This window comes from Poecile atricapillus, chromosome 17, assembly GCF_030490865.1.
Source record: "Poecile atricapillus isolate bPoeAtr1 chromosome 17, bPoeAtr1.hap1, whole genome shotgun sequence".
NCBI lineage: Eukaryota > Metazoa > Chordata > Aves > Passeriformes > Paridae > Poecile > Poecile atricapillus.
Window position 1 is genome coordinate 664,266 of NC_081265.1, and position 20,325 is coordinate 684,590.

General features: G+C 59.7%; 1 protein-coding gene across 1 annotated transcript; it reads left to right on the forward strand.

Moving 5' to 3' along the window:
- The first annotated feature begins 15,202 nt into the window (after positions 1–15,202).
- On the forward strand, positions 15,203–19,043 carry CBX2 (chromobox 2). The gene is made up of 5 exons (XM_058852588.1): positions 15,203–15,274; positions 15,360–15,403; positions 15,913–15,978; positions 17,428–17,497; positions 17,721–19,043. The coding sequence occupies exons 1-5, from the start codon at positions 15,203–15,205 to the stop codon at positions 19,041–19,043; spliced, it is 1,575 nt and encodes a 524-aa protein (XP_058708571.1).
- Positions 19,044–20,325: the final 1,282 nt, after the last annotated feature.

Below are 20,325 nucleotides of genomic sequence, written 5' to 3' on the forward strand. Positions count from 1 at the left end.
AATGTGCCTTGAAACACTCCTGACATCAAATATTCCTCGGAGATTAGCGCAGTGCTTCCTCCTGGCTGGTCTCTTGGCTCCCGGAGGAGCCGATGAACACGATACGTTATCAGGACCTTCCCCGCTCTGTTAGCAGAGGCACAGGCACTTGGTGACCCACCTCAGAACAGCACACTGAATATTTAGGACTTTCCCTGAGCTTGGTAGGCGATAACATCTTTATCATGAGCCCTTTAAACCCTCGGTGCTGCCAGGAGGCTCTGTCCTCACTGAAGGAAAACATCGAACCCAGGGCAGCATATAAGGAATAGATAAAAAATAGTTCCTTGAGTAAACATCAGTGCTGGGCTGGGAGAGGGGGTGCTGGGCTGGCAGAGGGGGTTCTGGGCTGGCAGAGGGGGTGCTGGGCTGGCAGAGGGGGTGCTGGGATGGGAAAGGGGGTGCTGGGCTGGCAGGGAAGGTCCTGGGCTGGCAGGGAAGGTGCTGGGCTGGCAGGGAAGGTGCTGGGATGGAAGGGAAGGTGCTGGGATGGGAAAGGGGGTGCTGGGCTGGCAGGGAAGGTCCTGGGCTGGCAGGGAAGGTGCTGGGATGGAAGGGAAGGTGCTGGGCTGGCAGGGAAGGTGCTGGGATGGAAGGGAAGGTGCTGGGATGGAAGGGAAGGTGCTGGGATGGAAGGGAAGGTGCTGGGATGGAAGGGAAGGTGCTGGGATGGCAGGGAAGGTGCTGGGATGGAAGGGAAGGTGCTGGGATGAAAGGGAAGGTGCTGGGATGGAAGGGAAGGTGCTGGGATGGGAAAGGGGGTGCTGGGATGGCAGGGAAGGTGCTGGGATGGAAGGGAAGGTGCTGGGATGGAAGGGAAGGTGCTGGGATAGAAGGGAAGGTGCTGGGATGGAAGGGAAGGTGCTGGGCCAGCAGGGAAGGTGCTGGGATGGAAGGGAAGGTGCTGGGATGAAAGGGAAGGTGCTGGGCCGGCAGGGAAGGTCCTGGGCTGGCAGGGAAGGTGCTGGGATGGCAGGGAAGGTGCTGGGATGGAAGGGAAGATGCTGGGATGGAAGGGAAGGTGCTGGGATGGAAGGGAAGGTCCTGGGCTGGCAGGGAAGGTGCTGGGATGGCAGGGAAGGTGCTGGGATGGAAGGGAAGATGCTGGGATGGAAGGGAAGGTGCTGGACCAGCAGGGAAGGTGCTGGGATGGCAGGGAAGGTGCTGGGCTAGCAGGGAAGGTGCTGGGATGGAAGGGAAGGTGCTGGGATGGAAGGGAAGGTGCTGGGATGGAAGGGAAGGTGCTGGGATGGCAGGGAAGGTGCTGGGATGGCAGGGAAGGTGCTGGGATGGAAGGGAAGGTGCTGGGATGGCAGGGAAGGTGCTGGGATGGAAGGGAAGGTGTTGGGATGGCAGGGAAGGTGCTGGGATGGCAGGGAAGGTGCTGGGATGGAAGGGAAGGTGCTGGGATGGCAGGGAAGGTGCTGGGATGGCAGGGAAGGTGCTGGGATGGAAGGGAAGGTGCTGGGATGGCAGGGAAGGTGCTGGGATGGAAGGGAAGGTGCTGGGATGGCAGGGAAGGTGCTGGGATGGAAGGGAAGGTGCTGGGATGGAAGGGAAGGTGCTGGGCCGGCAGAGGGGGTGCTGGGCTGGGAGAGGTGGTGCTGGGCTGGCAGGGAAGGTGCTGGGATGGAAGGGAAGGTGTTGGGATGGAAGGGAAGGTGCTGGGATGGAAGGGAAGGTGCTGGGCCAGCAGGGAAGGTGCTGGGATGGAAGGGAAGGTGCTGGGATGGCAGGGAAGGTGCTGGGATGGAAGGGAAGGTGCTGGGATGGCAGGGAAGGTGCTGGGATGACAGGGAAGGTGCTGGGATGGCAGGGAAGGTGCTGGGCCAGCAGGGAAGGTGCTGGGCCAGCAGGGAAGGTGCTGGGATGGAAGGGAAGGTGCTGGGATGGAAGGGAAGGTGCTGGGATGGCAGGGAAGGTGCTGGGATGGCAGAGGCACACTGAGCTGAGGGAGTGGAGCACTGGGTGCAGACAGAAGTGCTGGGGTGCCGTTAGTCCAGCACCCGCTCCGTGCCCTCCGTTAGCAGAGAGCTGGCTCGGGGCTTGGGCTGCAGGGATGGGGGCTCAGGGAGGGATCCACCACAGCATTTCCACTGCCTGAAAATGCCTAAGGCAGCACTCCCAGCTGGTGCCAGCCCTGAGGATCCCTGGTGGGATCACTTGGACCTCTCGCAGTGTCCTTGCAAGGTTATCCCATGTCACACTGGGGAAATGCCCATGCTGGGAGAGACCAACACCCCCCTGACAAATCAGCCCAGATGGGAATGGTCAGAACTACAGAGAGGCTGTCATTCTATCCAGGAAGAATAAACCCATGTGCCTAAGACTCATCTGCCTAGCTCAGTCTTGGGGAGAAACATCAAGGAATGACCCCGGACATGGCTGGGAAAACCAGGTGGAGACAGCTCTGCTTGGTGAGGAGAGGGTGGCAGGAAACTGGGAAGCAAAGCACCAAGGAATAAATCTGCAACCTGAGCAGAGGGAGATCAGCAAAGACATAGAGGTTGTGAGTTCAGAGCCCAGGGAACCAAGGCAACCTCTGTTACATAACTACAAAAGCCTTAAACTCAGTTTTTCCTGAGAAATGAGTCGTCAGCAATGATTAAACCCCAGAGAAGCCATAAAGCAGCAGATATTGATAGGATGGGGTGCTGATACAGCGAAGCTCAGCAGTGCATGGGTGGACGAGGGTCACCCATGGTGAGCAGCAGAGAGCAGTGGGAGCTGGGCTGATGGGACATGGGGGCTTCAGAGCTGGGCTCACCCTCAGGAGCATCTTGGGGGGTTGGAGCATGGTCAGGATCCAAGGAAGAGCCTCCCTCTCCAGTGAGCAGCTCAGCAAAGCCACACTGGAAAACCTTGGGTAAATCCAAACTCCTTCCCAAGCCTCTGAGCCTCCATGGGAGGGTGGAGAAGCAGTCCTGGGGCGTGAGTTGCCTTCTGAGGCTGAACTGCTGAGCACAGAGCAGGGCACCGAGAGCCAGGAGTGAGGAAAGGACACCAGGATGGGCTGAGAGGGACAGGAGCTGTGGAGGCAGCTCCCAGCCTCCCACCACACCAAGCTCCCTGTTCACACTCACCAAAACTGCACCACCACAGCTGAGGGAACAGCCAGATTTGGTGTTTGACCCAGGAGGAGCTTTAAGATAATGTACCACAGAAAGACAAACAAGACAATTTGGTTCTGATAGCAAAGACTGGCTGAAGCCACACACCCGATCAGCAACTGCAAGATTAGATAAGGACCGAACTTAGTCCTGTGCTGCACGTATTAATGCGAGCTCTCCGGACACCTGGGCTATTCCTGATCCAGGCACAAAGATGCTCCTGGCACTGGGGCTCCTCTTTGCTGGGCTGTCCTTGGGAAGATGCATCCCCCTGCAGCAGGTGCCCAACCGCAGCAAACTCCTCCTGGTGTCCTTCGACGGCTTTCGCTGGGACTACGACCAGGACGTGGACACCCCCAACCTGGACGCGATGGCTGCGGACGGGGTGAAGGCCAAGTACATGACCCCAGCCTTCGTCACCCTCACCAGCCCCTGCCACTTCACACTGCTGACCGGTGAGTGCCGCACGGGGGCTGGGCAACGGCAAAGTCAAGGCTTGTGGTCACACACGAGGTCAGGAGGCGCCCAGAGGAGGCACCCAGACCCAGCAGCACACGGAGCTTCAGAGCACATGGGGCAAGAGATGCAGAAATGGTAGATTCAAACTAGATGCAAAGAAATTCTTCCCTGTGAGGGTGGTGAGGCACAGATTTCCCGGATTGCCCCATCCCTGGAAATGTCCAAGGCCAGGTTGGACGGGGCTTGGAGTCAGCCTGGTCCGGTGGGAGGTGTCCCTGCCCATGGCAGAGGTGGAACAGGACGGTTTTTAAGGTCTCTCCCAAGTCAAACCATTCTGGGATTCTGTGAACTCAACCTGTATTTATCAAAGGTAAATAGCACCAGACCAACTCGATAGCCTCCTTTGATAAGATAAATTATTTTTTAAACAAGGGAGATGCTCTAAATTTAATCCTTCTGGACTTCAGTAGTGCATTTGATACAGTGCCACATGGGAAATCATTAGTTAAGATGGAGAAGATGAAGATTAGTACAAAATCTGTAATGTGGGGAAGTGAGAGGCTACGGGAAGAGGACAGAGTGGATGCTGAGAGGAGATTGTCAAGCTGGAAGGAGGGCACCAGGGGAATTCCTGAAGAATCGATTTTGGAGCCAATCTTATTTAAGATTTTAATTAATAACCTTGGCATAAAAGAGTGGAGCATGCTAATGAAATCTGCTGATGGGCAAAAGCAGGGAGGCAGCGTCAATACGAGGGAGGATGGGGATATCATACAGAAGGGACTGCGCAGTCTTCGGGACCAGAATAATAAAAATAGCACCAAATGTAAGAGTCAAAGTGCATCTCTCCCTCCTAATGGAAACTTCTGCTCACTGACATCACGGGCTGCGAGCAACAGCAGTGAAACACCACGGGATTAGCTGAACACAGGGAACCTGCCCGTGCCCAGAGGGCAGCAACAGCTGCAGGTGGTGCAGGGTCCAGGTGAGACCCACCAGACATGAACTAACCCAGGAGGGAAGCAGCTCTCCCCCAGCACCTCCCTCCCTGCCCCGGGACCCCGCTTGGCAGAGGGCAAGGGTAGGAAGGGGAAAAGAGGAAGGGGAGGCCAAAGGTCCCCTCTGCCCAAAGCCAGCCCTACACCCAGTGTGGGAGTGAGACCCCCCAGCACGGCCGGGCTCACCCCCTCCCCTCATCTCTCCCACAGGGCGGTACCTGGAGAACCACGGGGTGATCCATAACATGTGGTTCGACACCAAAACAGGGGTCAGACTGCCCTACTACACCACACAAGGCATAAGCAGCTGGTGGGACAACGGCAGCCTCCCCATCTGGATCACTGCCCAGAGACAGGCAAGTGCGGCACCTCCTCGCACGCACAGACCCTGCACAGACCCGTCCAACCTGCCATCCTCCAGGAAAAGCTACAGGCAAGCCACCATTCCCTGTGGCCCTGAGTTCCCAGCCTCCCCAGGAACGTCAGGCTAATTAGACCAGCAAAAAACTGAAACCCCCAGACACTGGCAGGAATAATTATGATCATTCTACTAAAAATAGCAAAAAATAATAGATGCATTTCAGCTTTATTAAGACATTAATAAAGCAGGTTATCCTGTTCCTGTTTAAAGAAGCCTCAGCCAGTTCCTTGGGGAGCATCCTGAGCCTGGGAGCTCCACACACCCCGAGGCACAGCCAGGGCAGTTGGGGGGCAGCGTTGGGGGCCACTCCCCTCTCCCCTGGGAACTGCAGCAAGCCCAGCACTCTGTGAATGTGGCTTTGAGACAGGGCATGAAACCCGGCCCAAGACCTTTGCCCACATTTACCGGCTAAATTGGCTCCTGTGGCGTCAGTGAAAAACACCTTAATGTCTTGATGGTGCAGAGCCAGAGGGTCCACACAAGGTGCAAGTGGGCCACTGGTTCCGAAGTTTTAACCGGTGTTAAAACCCACTGAGGAACCGGGTGCAAGGGCAGTGCTTTCAATTAATCACTTCTAATTGGCAATGAGCAAGAAAACCTCATTAGCGGCAGAGGTAGACATCGGGGACTGAATGAACTAATCGTGTTAGGAGGTGGCTGCACTGACAGATGGAAGGATGCTGCCGAGAGAGTTCAGGTGAGTTTATGGAATGCCTCCACTCGCAGGGTTTGAAGACAGGCTCTGTCCACTTCCCCGGAACCAAAGCGAAATACCAAAAGGAAGAAGTGTACAAGAAGTTGGTGGAACCCGCGTTGTTCAACTACAGCAACGAAGCCAACTGGAAGAAGAGCATCAACACCGTCATGGAATGGTTCACAGTGGAGAACCTCGACTTCATCACGCTCTACTTTGGGGAGCCAGACTCCACTGGACACAAGTTTGGCCCTGAATCCACACAGAGGAAAAACATGATCAAGCAGGTGGACAGAACCATCGGGTACTTGAGGCAGCGTATCCAGGAGAGCGGCCTGGAATCCAGCCTCAACCTCATCATCACATCTGACCACGGCATGGAGACCGTCATAAAAAACAACGAGATTCACATCCGGACCTTCAGCAACTTCTCATTCAAAGACCTCGACTTTGAACTCTTAGATTATGGACCAAATGGACTCCTGGTGCCAAAAGAAGGGAAAATGGAGCACGTGTACTCAGTCCTGAAAAATGCCCACCCAAAACTGCACGTTTACAAGAAGGAAGAGTTTCCAAAGAGATTCCACTACGCCAACCATTCCCGGATCACCCCTCTCCTGTTGTACAGCGATCCAGGCTATGTGATCCATGGGGTAAGGTGCACACTCAGGCATGTCCTGCTGTCCTTTGGGATGTGCCTCTCTCTCCTGTCCCTCTCCCAGCACCCCAGCACCCGCCCAGCTTTGGGCCTTTGTGCTAACTGCTCTCCATACATACAGATATCAACTCCAGCTCTTGGTGTAAAGACCTTCTCTGCTGTGGAGAGCAAGTATCCAGAAACCCTGGAGCAGGAGTTGCATAAATGCAGAATATCCATTGTAGGATCCTCTCCTAGCCTGATTTAAGGGAAGGCCCAGCAGGCAGCTTCCCACTGGAAGCTCCTCAGTACAACAAAACTTGGACATGCCAGCGTTTAGGGAGGGAACTTGCAGGATGCAATTACCTGAGAGCGGTGTCTGGAGGCACCCCCAGCTTCTGCAGTGTTTAACACCAACAGATCAACCCCCAAAACTGAGAGGAACCAACCAGACCATCAAACCCCGCAGCTGCAGAACGTGGCACCCGAGGTGGGGCGTGCGGGGGCAGAGGGGTCGGGCTGCTCACCTTCCTGCTCTCCCCTCCAGAGGTACAAGGTCCAGTTCAATAAAGGGGAACACGGCTTCGACAACCAGGCCATGAGCATGAAAACCATCTTCCGTGCCGTGGGACCCTCCTTCAAGAAGGGGCTGGTGGTGGAGCCCTTTGATAGCGTCAACGTCTACGCCCTCCTCTGCGAGCTGCTGGGCATCACCCCCGAGCCTCACGACGGCTCTCTGGAGGTCACCAAGCCCATGCTGCGTGAATCCACGGACAACGAGGGCAACGAGGGCAACGAGGGCAACGAGGGCAACGAGGGCAACGAGGGCAACGGTGAGCGGCGGGAGCCATGGGGGGCAGCGGGAGGGGCAGCAGGCACCGGCGGTGACAGCGGGCACCAGGAACAGCAACAGACACCAGAGGTGGCAGCGGGCACCGGGAACGGCCTCGGGAGCGCACTGGGAGCTCACCGGGATGGCACCGGGAGAGCTGATGGGCACCGGGATATTCCCGGGATCGCACCGGGATCACACCGGGATATTCCCGGGATCACACCGGGATATTCCCGGGATCGCACCGGGATATTCCCGGGATCGCTCCGGGATCACACCGGGATATTCCCGGGATCACACCGGGATATTCCCGGGATCGCTCCGGGATCACACCGGGATATTCCCGGGATCACACCGGGATATTCCCGGGATCACACAGGGATATTCCCGGGATCACACCGGGATATTCCCGGGATCGCTCCGGGATCGGCCGCGCGCTCCGCCGGGATTCCCGCGGGAACAGCGACCCCTGGTGGCCGCTGTCTCCACCGGCTCCGGGCCCCGGGCCGTGCCCCCCCCGCTCGGAACCGGGCCGAGGTCACCGCGGCCCGGGGGGAGCAGAACGGGGGCCGGGAGGTGACGGTGCCGTCCCCCGGGCAGGGCTGGCGCTCACCCCGCTCTCGGCACCGCAGGTTCGGGTCCTTCTCCGCACCCCGCCGGGAAGCTGCCGCTGATGCTGGGACTCGCTCTCGTTCTGGGATGCTGTGGAGGAGTTTTCTAACCCCCGCCAGGTAACCCCCCCCAAGGACCCCCAGAAGGAATCCTGCCCGTTCGGGCCCGGTCTCCCCGCGTTTCCTCTGTCTGAGGAGGCCCCCGAGGCCGCTCCCCGCGGGACACAGCAGGGGCTCCACACCTCAGCCAGGACTCCGTGTTCTTCCTGCCCCGGCTCAGCATCGGCACCACCCAGGGCATGGGCTGAGCTGAGAAGAAGGGGTGGGGAATTCTCTTGGACCCTGACACTGCCCCCTGACCTGTCCCCTCTGTCCTCTGTGTGCAGCCAGGTCTGGACCATGGCGTGAGCAAGCACAAAGGGTGAACCCTTCCCTGATCGAGGCTCTGCACATGCGAGAACAGAGTTTGTCACTTGCCCTCACAGTGCAAATTTGTCCAGAGAACCACCAGAACAAGCAGCTCCTGATCCAATTCCCTGGCACTTCCAGCACAATGCACCTCCAGCCGATACCTACAGGCTGCAGACACCTGAAATGAGCACCAGCAGCGCCGTGCTGTCCTGTCCTGGCAGCCCCCAAGCTCCAGGCAGCTCTACCAGAACACATGGCAAGATGGGGAAGGACGTGGGTCACAAAGACAATCAGTCCCAGGCTCAGGGAATTGGACAAAATTCCCAAAACCTCTCTAAATTACTGACCCACGCTCCTCCAACATGACTGAGTCCCTGGGGGAGATGCCTCTCCCAAACTGTGGGGTGACACCAGCTCCACTGCTGTGGAAGGTGGCACTGATGTCCAGCCTGACACAGTCACCCCATGTCTGCATCACCCCAAATGCAGGAGGCAGAACAGCTCCATGGTGGGTTTGGAGCAGAGACAGCAGATCCGTACCGAGTATCTAACCCAATTAAAACTTTGTTCTGAGCGAGCTGGGAGCCTCCTGTGAAAGGTGCCAGGTCCCACCCAGGGTGGGCACGCTCAGCCTGGACCTGCCGAGGGGACAGAGGGGCCCCCTTGGTCCCTGCTGGCCACAGTGTAGGGCTGGACATGGCACCCCCAGCCCGAAAGCATCCCAAAATCAATCAGCACTTCCAGCTCTGGCCCCAAGAGCCCTAGGTGCCCTCAGCACCATCCTGCTTGTCTTTGTGCTTTGTGGCTCTGGACAAAACTGGGAAATGCCACCTGTGCACCCCTGAGCAGCAAACCTGCAGCCAGGATGGGCCTGGCTGCCCTGCTCCACGGCAGAACTGCTGAGAGCTGCCCCAGCTGCAGCTCTGCGAGCTCTGGAAGGGGCATTGATGTGTTTTGGAGAGACAGGGAACGTGGCAGTGCCAGGGCCAGTGCCACAGCAAACAGCCCTGAGATTGCTGAGCCAGGGGCTGGCAGAGCCTGGGCCAGCTGGGCCAGGTTCCCAGGACCTCTCCACAGCAGGGCTCAGGGAAAAGCCCCCGTACAAATCCAAACCTCCCTCTGCAGGAAGCACCCCAGGGTCCTTCAACCTTAGGGGACAGGGAGCAAGACACCTCCATTCCAGCAGCCCCCATTCCAGCCCTTCCAGCACCTCCAGATGCTGTGGTGCCTTTCCCCAACCCTGTGCCTCATCTCAGGGGCTCGATAAACATCTGTTGCCATAGAGACTCGCTCACTGCATCGGCTTCACCCAACGAGATGAAACAAGAGCCGCACCCTCAGAAAAACAGGAAGAAAATGTTTGGCTTGAAACTGTGCTGGGGTGGGGGTCAGGGCGGCAGCAGCAGCAGGGAGGCTCTGAAAGGGGAGCCAGGGCTGTGCACACCACTGAAATTGATATTAATGATAAGGGTGCGCAGAAACCTTCCCAGTTCTCCTGCTGGTGACCTTGGGCCTTCCCGTGCAGATCAGCACAGCTTTGCACATTCTACAGGCAGGGGCAGCCAGCTCTGTTGGGAAATTGGTATCCTGGAGATCCTGGCAGAGCCTGCAGAGCTCAGAACACTCTGGTACCAGGTCCTGACCCTCCTCAGGGTGCCCAGCAGGTACAGAGCAGGATCACAAACCCATGGAATGGCTTAGGTTGGAAGGGACCTTAAATCCCATCCAGTGCCACCCCTGCCATGGCAGGGACACCTTCCACTGTCCCAGGCTGTGCCAAGCCCTGTCCAGCCTGGCCTTGGGCACTGCCAGGGATCCAGAGGCAGCCCCAGCTGCTCTGGGCACCTGTGCCAGGGAAGAATCTCCTCCTAATGTTAAACCTAAATCTCTCTTCTCTGAAGTTTAAAACCACTACCCAGTACTATCACCCTCTGCCCATTTAAAACGTCACTCTCTCTTTTTTTTTAAGCCTTTAAGTACTGAGAAGCCTCAGTGCCCATAGGGCTGGTCCCAGTCTGGTTCCCAGACCCACACAGGGAACATGGAGTTTATAGTGACCAACCTCCTGACACAAACCCTCACCCGAGAGCTGTTTTTTCCTCAGCTGGGAGCAGGAATTGACTTCCTGACTCAACCAGCAGCATTTGGGTGAGACAGAGCTCTGCCAGAAAAATCCCTGGTGAGGAAGGGACCATCCTGGAGAAAGGCTGAACCCTGACATATCCCTGCAGGAAGGTTTCCACTGCCCCTCAGTCACGGGGTTTGCCATGAGACACACCTCGGTGTGGTTGTTTCCACTCGGGACGGCTGAATGTGGTGCACTGAACACGGTCCGTGGTGCAGCCGCGTTCCCAGCACGGATCAGCCTCCGAGCCCTGAGCACACGGGAGCAGGGGGATCCCCCTCTCTGGCCCAAGACCTGATCCTGTTCCTCCATCCCCCCGTACCCATCTGCCACTGCCTCCTGCCCTGCCGGTGTCCCACAATGTGCCGGTGCCCTGGTGTGGCGGTGTCCCAGTGTTCCGGTGTCCCAATATCCCGGTGTTCCCGTGTCCCGGTGTTCCCGTGTCCCGGTGTTCCCGTGTCCCGGTGTCCCCATGTCCCGGTGTTCCCGGTGTTCCCGTGTCCCGGTGTTCCCGGTGTTCCCGTGTCCCGGTGTTCCCGGTGTCCCCATATCCCGGTGTTCCCGTGCCCGGTGTTCCCGGTGTCCCCATGTCCCGGTGTCCCCATGTCCCCTTGTTCCCGGTGTTCCCGGTGTCCCCATGTCCCGGTGTTCCCGTGTCCCGGTGTTCCCGGTGTCCCCATGTCCCGGTGTTCCCGGTGTTCCCGGTGTCCCCATATCCCGGTGTTCCCGTGTCCCGGTGCAGTACCGGCAGCCGGCAGCCGAGGGCTCCCGAGCCGCGCTCAGCTCCCGGCGCGGGTGGGGGAAGCGGCTCCCGGTAAAGCCCCGGCCCGGAGCATCTCCCCGAATCCGCGGAGCCCGCCCAGCCCAGCAGTGCCCCGGTGCTCCCCGGGGAGGGATCTGCCCCTCGGTGCTGGGGGACAGAGCCCGGAACCACCCGCGGCTGCCGCCGGGCCCGGGGCGCTCCCGCACCCACTGCGGCTCCACAAGGCGCAGGGATGCTCCAAGGGATGCTCCAAGGGATACCCACACCGAAATCCCAGGTGCTCTCCTGCACCGACTCCGTGTCCCGGGCTGTTCCCAGGACAGAACAGATGAGACGGATCCTCCCCGCTGTGGGTGTGAGTTTTACCCCCTCAGACACACAGAACCTAAACCCGCTCCTGCTCCCCGGGAGCCATCTCTAACCCTGCCTCTCACAAGGAAAACCCAAAACCGTCGAATTTTTCGTGTCCTTTGAGCCTTTCCCAGCCCTTCCCGTGGCTCCTCACGCCTCGTTGGCAGTGTGGGACATTTTCGCCAAATATTCCCCGATGACAAAGGCCAAAGCCCAGCCTGGCCTCGCCCGGACACAGCCGCTGCCTGATCCCCGCGTCTCCTCCCGCCCTGCCATCCCCACGTAATTCATTCCCCACCGCCCCCCTCCCCGGGCTGGGGGTCAGGCAGCAGGGAGAGCCCCGCTGTGTATTGCATCCCAATTTGCCATGCATTTCCACACCATTTGCTTCCTTTTCTTTTTCCTGCGCTGGGAAGCTGCTCGCTGCCCAGGGGTCCCAACCACTCCGGGATGGGAACATAACAACAAACATCCAAGGACACGTATTTATTTATGGCACACGGTGTGCGGGGACACTGCTGCCTCCCCAAATGCCTGCTCTGGGGGTGGCTCGTGTCCCCCTGAGCGCCGCCCGGGCCCGCAGGACCCCGACAGGACGCGGCTCCCCGGCCGCCCCATCCCGGGAGCTGCCGAGCCCCGGGCCCGGCCGCGGGAGCCAAATGAGATGCGGATCTCTGTGCTTCCATTGGCTGCTGCCTTGGGAAAAAGCAGCCAGATCTGCCCACAACAATCATGGCCACCATGGCCCGGCTGCTCCTGGGCTGGCCCCACCTCGCCCTCTCCAGTCGGGGACATCCCGCGCCCCTCGGGCACCCCCATCACCGCCGGGGCACCCCTGCAGTGCACCTGCTTTGGGGGCTCCAGGGCCAAAACAGAGGCCAGGGGAGCACCCACAGCCTTGGCCCCCACCCTGCACATACCGGGCCAGGGCTCCGTGCTCCGCAGCCCCCAGACCACGGCCCTCGCTCAGCCTGACAGGATGGGCAGAAAGCACAGAGCCCCAGCAGCTCAGGGGGACCTGAACTAGTTCCCAGTAAAGCCCTGGGTGCAGAACACAGATTTACAGCCCAGGGAGCAGCACAGCCCTTTTCCCCTTAACAGGCAAGGGGGACTCAGTTCCCCTTCCCTCGACACCAAACCCTCACTTGAGGCTGCCTTCAGGCTGTGTTATGCCTCTAGCCCCTGCTCGAGATATAACACAGGACACACAGCATTCCTGGGATTCTGGTAGACTTGGGGAAAGCTACAAAATCATGTTCCATCAATTAGTTCAGGGGTCTGACTCTCAGTCTTAAGATGCTGATGGTTTTCACGGTGATTGGTGAATTTATTGGCCCCCACCAACTGGCCCGGTCACTTTGCCTGGTGGGAGTGTGGGGCCAAGTTATTCAGTGCATGCTCCTGAGTTTCTCCAGAAAGGTGAAGTCCCTGTTGGGGATGGGAAGCACTGAATTAATAAATTAATAAATTAATAAATTAATAAATTAATAAATTAATTGGATAAATAGACAAATATATAAATATATAACTAAATTAATAAATTAATAAATTAATAAATTAATAAATTAATAAATTAATAAATTAATAAAAAAAGGCAGTCACAGGCGGGGCCACAGCTTTGCAGCAGCAAGGGGACATCTTGTCCTACCCCAGCCAGCAGCCCCTGTCCTGTGGCAGCTCTGACCAGCAATGCCCAGGGAAGCTCCAGGGCTGGGATGGTCTCCTCTGGCTGACCAAGCGGGAACAGGACACCCCAGAAGCCCTGGGGATACCCCACTCTGCCAGGGGTAAAAAGCTTGGAGCCCACGGCAGCCCAGGGACCGCCCAGGATCAGTTTAGTAAATCCCTGGGAGGAAAAAGGAGATTTCCAGCCCAGGGAGCAGCACAGTCCTTTTCACGCTCAGTGGGAACAGGACATGTGGAATGGGGGCTGAGCGGCATTAGGGGTCATTCAGAGCCCTCACAAGGGACCAGGGACAATGCTGATGGCACAGCCCCACAAATGCTGTGGTCTCAAAAGAGACACGAGTGTCAAGGGCTGCTCCCAGTTCTGACCCCCAGCCCCTCTCCAGCTCAGCAGAGAGCAGATGAAGCCTCTCCACTCACATGGCCCTCCCTTCCCGGCCCCGGGAACAGCGACCCAGCCCTGCGTCCTCGTGGGGAGCACAGGAACAGCAGCGCTGAGCTGGGGAGCTCACCCAGCATCACCCAAATCAGGGCTCGTTCTCAGAGCCGAATCCCTGCAGCCAGGAGAGCCCCACCATTGGATCCTCATCCCTTGGGCTGCAGCCACACCGCCGGGATGCCGGGATGTGTGCACGGCTCAGCACACAGCGATGGGAGGTCACACAGGGGTTTTGCTAAAATCTAAGAGGTGTCGCACACAAAGAGCCGAGCTGGCAGAAGGTAAATGAACTCAAACAAAAAGTGCGGCGCTGTGTTACAATTCTGTGTCACCTTCGGCTAAAAAAATGCTCCTACAGCTCTTCTCGTCAGCGAACGGCCACGGTAATTGCCAAAGAAAACAATGAAAGGTGACAGCGCCCGACCCAGGACAAGCCCCTGGCATGGACCCAGCACCCCCGGCACGTCCACATCCCGCAGCGCCCGAGTCAGTCCCGCTCCCTGAGGAAGCGCCCAGTTCCTCATTCCCGCATCCAGAGGGTCCCCCGTGGTGACATTGCCCCCGCAGCGGGGACAGCCCAGCGCGCCCGCTGCCGCTCCAAAGGCTTTCCCAAACCCGGCATCGCTAAACCCGGCATGGCTAAACCCGGCATCGCTAAACCCGGCATCGCTAAACCCGGCATCGCTTACCGGAGACGGCAGCGCCCGGGGTGCGGGCGAGGCCCCACGCAGGACACCCCATGGCCCCTCCGGCCCCCGCTCAGTCCCTGCGCGCCGCGGGCACCCAGGCGCCGGGGCGACGGCAATTCATATCCCTGCGGCTCCCGCACGGTTAACAGCGGGCTCCGGGCCCGCCGAGGAGAACTCCCTGAGGTGCTGACTCATCTTCTTCCATGCCTGTAAAGCACCATATTTCATCCTTCCACGCCCACAGCGCACAACCGCCGTGCAGCAGCTCCTCGCGCAGCCCCGCACGGTGCGCGCGGTGCCGCCGCACCCCCGGCAGCGCCGCTCGGGAGGGACCGAGCTGCGAGCCGGCACCGCGCGAGGGTCGCAAACGGCCCACCCCCCCGGGAAATCTTTTATTCTCTCATAATCAACCATTTTAGAATTAAAACGTGCCGGTGCTGCTGCCGCCTGTTCCGGCCCGGCGGGGACCGGAGCTGGCTGCCCCAGCCCCAGGGCGCTTTGTCCCCAGGAGGGACCCCGGGCGGGGGACTCGGAGCCCGGGTCCTCGCAGCAGGAAACCCTCGCGGGGTCGGAGCGGGGGGGATCCCCCGCGGGGCCGGCCGGGGAAGCCCCCTGCGCTGCCCGGGGAAACAAAGCCCCGGGCCGGGCCACCCCATTGTCCCCGCTCCGGCCGGGCAGCGGCCGCCCCCGCGCGGGAGGAAGAGGAGGGGTCGCACACAGACAATGCCTCCCCCCACCCCCCACGCCGGATCGCCCCGCCCCCTGCTCCCCATTGGCCGGCGGGGAATTTGGGGACCCCCTCCCGCCCCTCCGCCGTATTGTGCCGGGGGGCGCGCGTGGATCTGGGGGGGTCGGAGCGCGCGCGGCCGCCGTCGGGGGCGCGCCCGGGGGCTCCCCTTGTGTGTGAGTGCGCGGGGGTGTGCGCGGGGCCGGGGCCATGGAGGAGCTGAGCAGCGTGGGAGAGCAGGTCTTCGCCGCCGAGTGCATCCTCAGCAAGCGGCTCCGCAAGGTGGGACCCGCCGGCCCCGCGCCCCTCCGCGCCCCTCCGCGCCCCCGGCCGCCGCTAACGCGCCTCTCCCCGTCTCTCTCCGCAGGGCAAGCTGGAGTACCTGGTCAAGTGGCGAGGCTGGTCCTCCAAGTGAGCGGGGCGCGGTGCGGGGCGGTGCGGGGCGCGGTGCGGATCGCGGAACCATGCGGTGCGGAGCGGTGCGGAGCGGGGCGCGGGTACCGCCCGCCCGGCCGCTTTTGTTTGGGTCGTGCCGCTCCTTTTGTTTACAAATAAGCGCGGCCGCGGTCGGGCCCTCCCCGCCACCGCGTGGGGCTCCGCTCCCCCTCCCCGGCTCGGTCCAACCCCCCCTGGAGCCGCCGCTCCCCCCCGGCTGTGCCGGCCCCGCGCCCGCTCTGCTGAAACCGGAGCTCCCCCGGGATGCGCGGGGCTCGCCTCGCCCCGCGGCGGCGCGGCCGCCCCCTTCCCGATCTCCCTCCCCCGGCCCCTCTCCCCTGCCCGCCCCCCGGCTGCGCCGGCCCCCGGTCCGGGCATGCCCCGCTCCGTGCCAGGCCCGGCTGCGCTCGGGTGAAGCCCCCGGGGCCGGAGCGGCGCGGGGAGCCCGAGCCCTGCTCTCACCCGCTCCGCGTCCTCTGTTGCAGGCACAACAGCTGGGAGCCTGAGGAGAACATCCTGGACCCCCGGCTGCTCCTGGCCTTCCAAAAGAAGTGAGCAAACTCTAAATATTTCTAAGCAAACTGTAAAGTCAATTAACTTCTAATTGGCTGCTCGCGTGGTGGAAGTTGTTGGAAACGACAGCCTGGAGCCGGCGGGGCCCTTTGTGGCCGGGCCCTTTTGTTTGTCCCCGGAGTCACGGTCCAGGTGTACCTGGAGCTGCTCTGCCCTGGCCAGCCCAACGCGAGGCTTTACGGGCCAGCGGCGCTCCGGGAGCCCCCGGGGAACGCCCGGCACAGACCTGGGGCTCCCGCTCCCCCTCCAGGGCTCAGGGACCTCGGCTGTGCTTGGCCACAGAGCCCTGGAGGGAGATGGTGCCTGGGCTTGGGGGGCATTAAAGCAAACTTGTGGAGGGTGAAGCTCTGGGAGGGTGAGGGAAATAATATCTGGGAGAGAATCGTAGAGAATGGTTTGGATCAGGAGGGATCTTAATGCTCTTCCCGATCCACCCCATCATTTCCACTATCCCAGGTTGCTGCAAGTCCTGTCCAGCCTGTGCCAGGGCCTCACCACCCTCACAGGGAAGATTTTCTTCTTAATACCCCATCTAACCTTGCCCTCAGGCAGTTGGAAGCCATTTCCTGTGTCCTGTTGCTCCAGGCTCTTGTCCAAAGTCCCTCTCAGAGCCTCTTTAAGTCCTGGAAGATGCTCTGAAGTCTCCCTAGAGCCTTCTTCAGGCTGAACAACCTGGATGGCAGAACAAAATGGTCTCTGTCCTCTGTCAGGTCCATGGCTCCTGCCCGGAGCTGGGCTGAGAACAGCAATTGTTCCACAGCCACTGCACACAGGAATCACTCACGGAGCACAGGGATGGCCAGCTGGCTGTGGCAGACATTGTGCTGCCAAGTATTTTGACTTCATAATAAGAAAAGCATTAAAGTTTATGATAGGATACAATTATAAGTGGTTTCTGGATCCATTTTTCTCAAGAATAAGATCTGGTGTTGAGTGCAGGCAGGATGGTGTTTAATCAGCTGTGTTCCATCTAAACACCATCCCAGGAAACACGTACAGTGACCTGAGACATCCCTGAACTCCAGCCTGGGCCACCATGGCTGGACCAGGAGTGCAGGAGAGCTGGAAGGAGTCCAGCAGAGGAGGGGACTCACTGAGCTCCCAGGGAATGCGTTTGCTTTTCCCACTCAGCGTGGAAGCTCAGCACAGCTGGGGCATAACCAAAGCAAGGCTTAGCAGGGCTGGGGGCAGATCCTTCCCTTTGCCTGATCCCCTTGTGCCAGAAAAATGGCAAATCTCACCAAGAATTGGAAAAGGCACAGGTTTAGGATGGGTAACACGGTGTGGTCCATCACTGACTGCTGGAAGCTGCAGGGATGTTGCTGATGCACACAGAGATGCTCTCCTGTCACTACCTGGCTGCCTCAGTTCCCCCAAGTGTTTTTTATTTCCCTTTAAACATTGTCCTGAACCCTTGTTTTCTCCAGGGAACAAGAAAAAGAAGTGCAGAATCGGAAGAGGGGCAAGAGGCCCCGGGGCAGGCCCAGGAAGAACGTGGTGAGTCCCAGCAGTGCTGGGAGCTGTGACAGCTCTGGGGGGCTCCGGGGCTGGGGGTGGCCCCGAGCACACAACTCATCCCATCAGCTGATGGATCCCTGAGGATCAGCTACACGGAGAGAGAGCCTGAGGGCCCTGGCCAGGCCACCCTGCAGGGTTTGTAATGCCCATGAGCGTTCCTCGGTCACTGCCGTTAACTCTCGCTGTCTCTGCTGCTTTGCAGGAACCAGAGATGCCTGCGAAAACTAAGTCAAGTAGCTCCTCTTCCTCCACATCCTCCTCTTCCTCCTCCTCTGAGGAAGAGGATGAAAGTGATCTGGAAGCGAAGAGAGGTCCCCGCAGCAGAGAGACGCACCCGGTGCCGCAGAAGAAAGCTCAGATCCTGGTGGCCAAGCCCGACATGAAAGACGCTTCCAGGAAGAAGCGTGGGCGGAAACCTCTTCCCCCGGAGCAGAAAGCGGCTCGAAGGACCGTGAACCTGACGAAGGTGCTGAAAACATCCCGGAAGGAGGTGGGGGGCAGTGCCAAGCTGCTGGGGAAGCTGCAGCCCCAGCACAGCACGCAGGGCTCGGGCATGGCTATGCTGAAGGATCCCCCGGGCACCTTGGCTGGGCTCAGCTCAGGGGCGTCGGCAGTGGAAAACCTGCCCAACATGATGAAGAGCGGCTCGGCGAGCCCCAGCCAGGCCATCAGCTGGCAGAGCTCCATCGTGCACTACATGAACAGGATGTCCCAAAGCCAGAGTGCGGCCGAGAGCTCGGCCCTGGGCAGGCTGGCACTGAAGGCACAGGCGGCCAGTAAGGGCAGCTTGGGGCTGGACTTGAAAATGAGGAGCCAGAAGGGCTCTGGGGAGCTGGGGCTGAACGTGCAGGGACCCAAAACTGCAAAGGCTTCCGGCAGCAGCGCCGGAGGGGACCAGAAATCGGGGTTTGCTGCCGGAGGCCAGATGCTGCCCAACGGCAGCAAGACGCCGTCGAGCTCGTCTGGGGCCGGCATCCAGCCAGCCTCCAGCCAGGAGCTGAACCTGCAGGCTCTGAACCTGCAGAGTGTCAAAAACGGGCCGAGCACGGCCAGCGGGAGCAGCGTCCCCCGGCACCTCTGCGGTTCCCTGGCCAAGGGCCCCGCCGGCGGCACGGCCAGCGCCGGTGCCAAGGGCGGTGCCGCAGGGCCCGGGCTGAACGCTGCCACGCTCCCAGGGGGGGACGGTGGCAAGAGCAAGAAGCAGACACACCGGGCAGGTGACAGGGACTCGGCCAAAGGTGGCTCAGCTGGCGCTCAAGAGGGACACGCAGAGAGCCGCAAAGCCTCCGCCCTGTCCGAAGCGAGCACGGGCGACGACACCAGCTCGGATTCGGACCGGGATTCAGCTTCCCTCCCGGGTGCGGCTCAGAACATGTCTGTGTCCATCCAGACCAGCCAGGACTGGAAACCCACCCGCAGCCTGATTGAGCACGTCTTTGTCACCGATGTCACCGCTAACCTGATCACAGTGACGGTCAAGGAGTCCCCCACCAGCGTCGGGTTTTTCAACCTGCGGCAATACTGAGCCCAGGAGCGTGAGAGGAGGGAGAGGGTCCTCCAGCCTCACCCTCACCTTTGCCCAGTTCTTCCATCGGGTTTTTTTGTCTTCAAGTGAACGTGGAGCCCTCGTGAGACCTGCTGGAACTCGTGTGTGGAAAGGCTGGACAAATAGCGCAGTGAAACCCGCTCCAAACTGCCAGCGGCTCCTGGATTTCCTCCAGGGCTTCTCTCCATCCTCTTGTGGAGCCGTGCCCCATGTGGGGGTGGTCGATGCCGTTCTCGGGGCACGGGGGCACCGGTGCTGCCGGGGGTGTCAGGCTGGCCAGTTTGGAGCCAGGCTTCACTGCCCGCAGCTCTGTTTGCTCTGAGATGCCACGGTCTGCAGCTCACTGGCCATGGGGAGATGTGGAGCTGCCAGGGGACAGTCTCACACCTGGGAGAGGACTGGGAGATTCTCTTCTGGGCTTCCTGTGGATCTGTCTATGAGCCATGGGGAACTGCAAGTCAATCCAAATGAGGCAGCTGCTGCTCCCAGCCCTCGAGGCTGTGGGGGTGCAGTTGTTTTTGGGGGTTTTTCAGGGTATGCTCAGCCCAGCCACCCCCCTGGGCGAGGTCATTTCCAATGATGGGAAACCCACAACGTTTCTGTTGGGGTTTCCAGCTGATAGGGAAATATTGTTTACATTTTTTCTTAAGGAATTTTTTTTTTCTTTCATGAGGGAGGGAAATAACCCCAGTCTATGACAGGTTAAGTCCTGGGTGCCACCAACAGAACAGGTGGCAGAGGTGCTTTTTTTGGAGGGTGTCTCCTTTCTGCTGGAGGAAAGTCCTGCCTTGAGAGCCAGCAAGATCCACCAGCTTCTCTGCAGTGACTTGACTTCCAGAGGAACGTGAATTTCTGGGCAGCCCAGGGAGCCCCCACACCACTCCTCTGCCTCATCCTGGCATTGCCAGCACCTCCACCTCCTGCTCAGCAGGTTCCAGGCACCCATAGAGACCGAGCTGGGGAATATTTTTTAAGCCTTGCAGAACATGGGAACCCTTCCAGCAGCAGGTAGGTTGGTGCTGGGACTGCCAGGACTGCTGCTCCCTGGGTTAGACTCATGGTTCTCTCCAGAATGCTCAGAGGCTGGCCAAGGCCACCTGCACAGGTGGTCAGGAGTGGTGGGAAAGGAAAGAAGTGGAGAGGGAGAAGGGCTAAGGCCAGTGGGTTCCTCAAGCTGCTGTTCCCCAAGGAACCAGAGCACCTGAGCAGCCGCTCACCTTTCCCTGGCCGTCCCAGCAGCTGGGGTGCTCCTTTTGGCTTC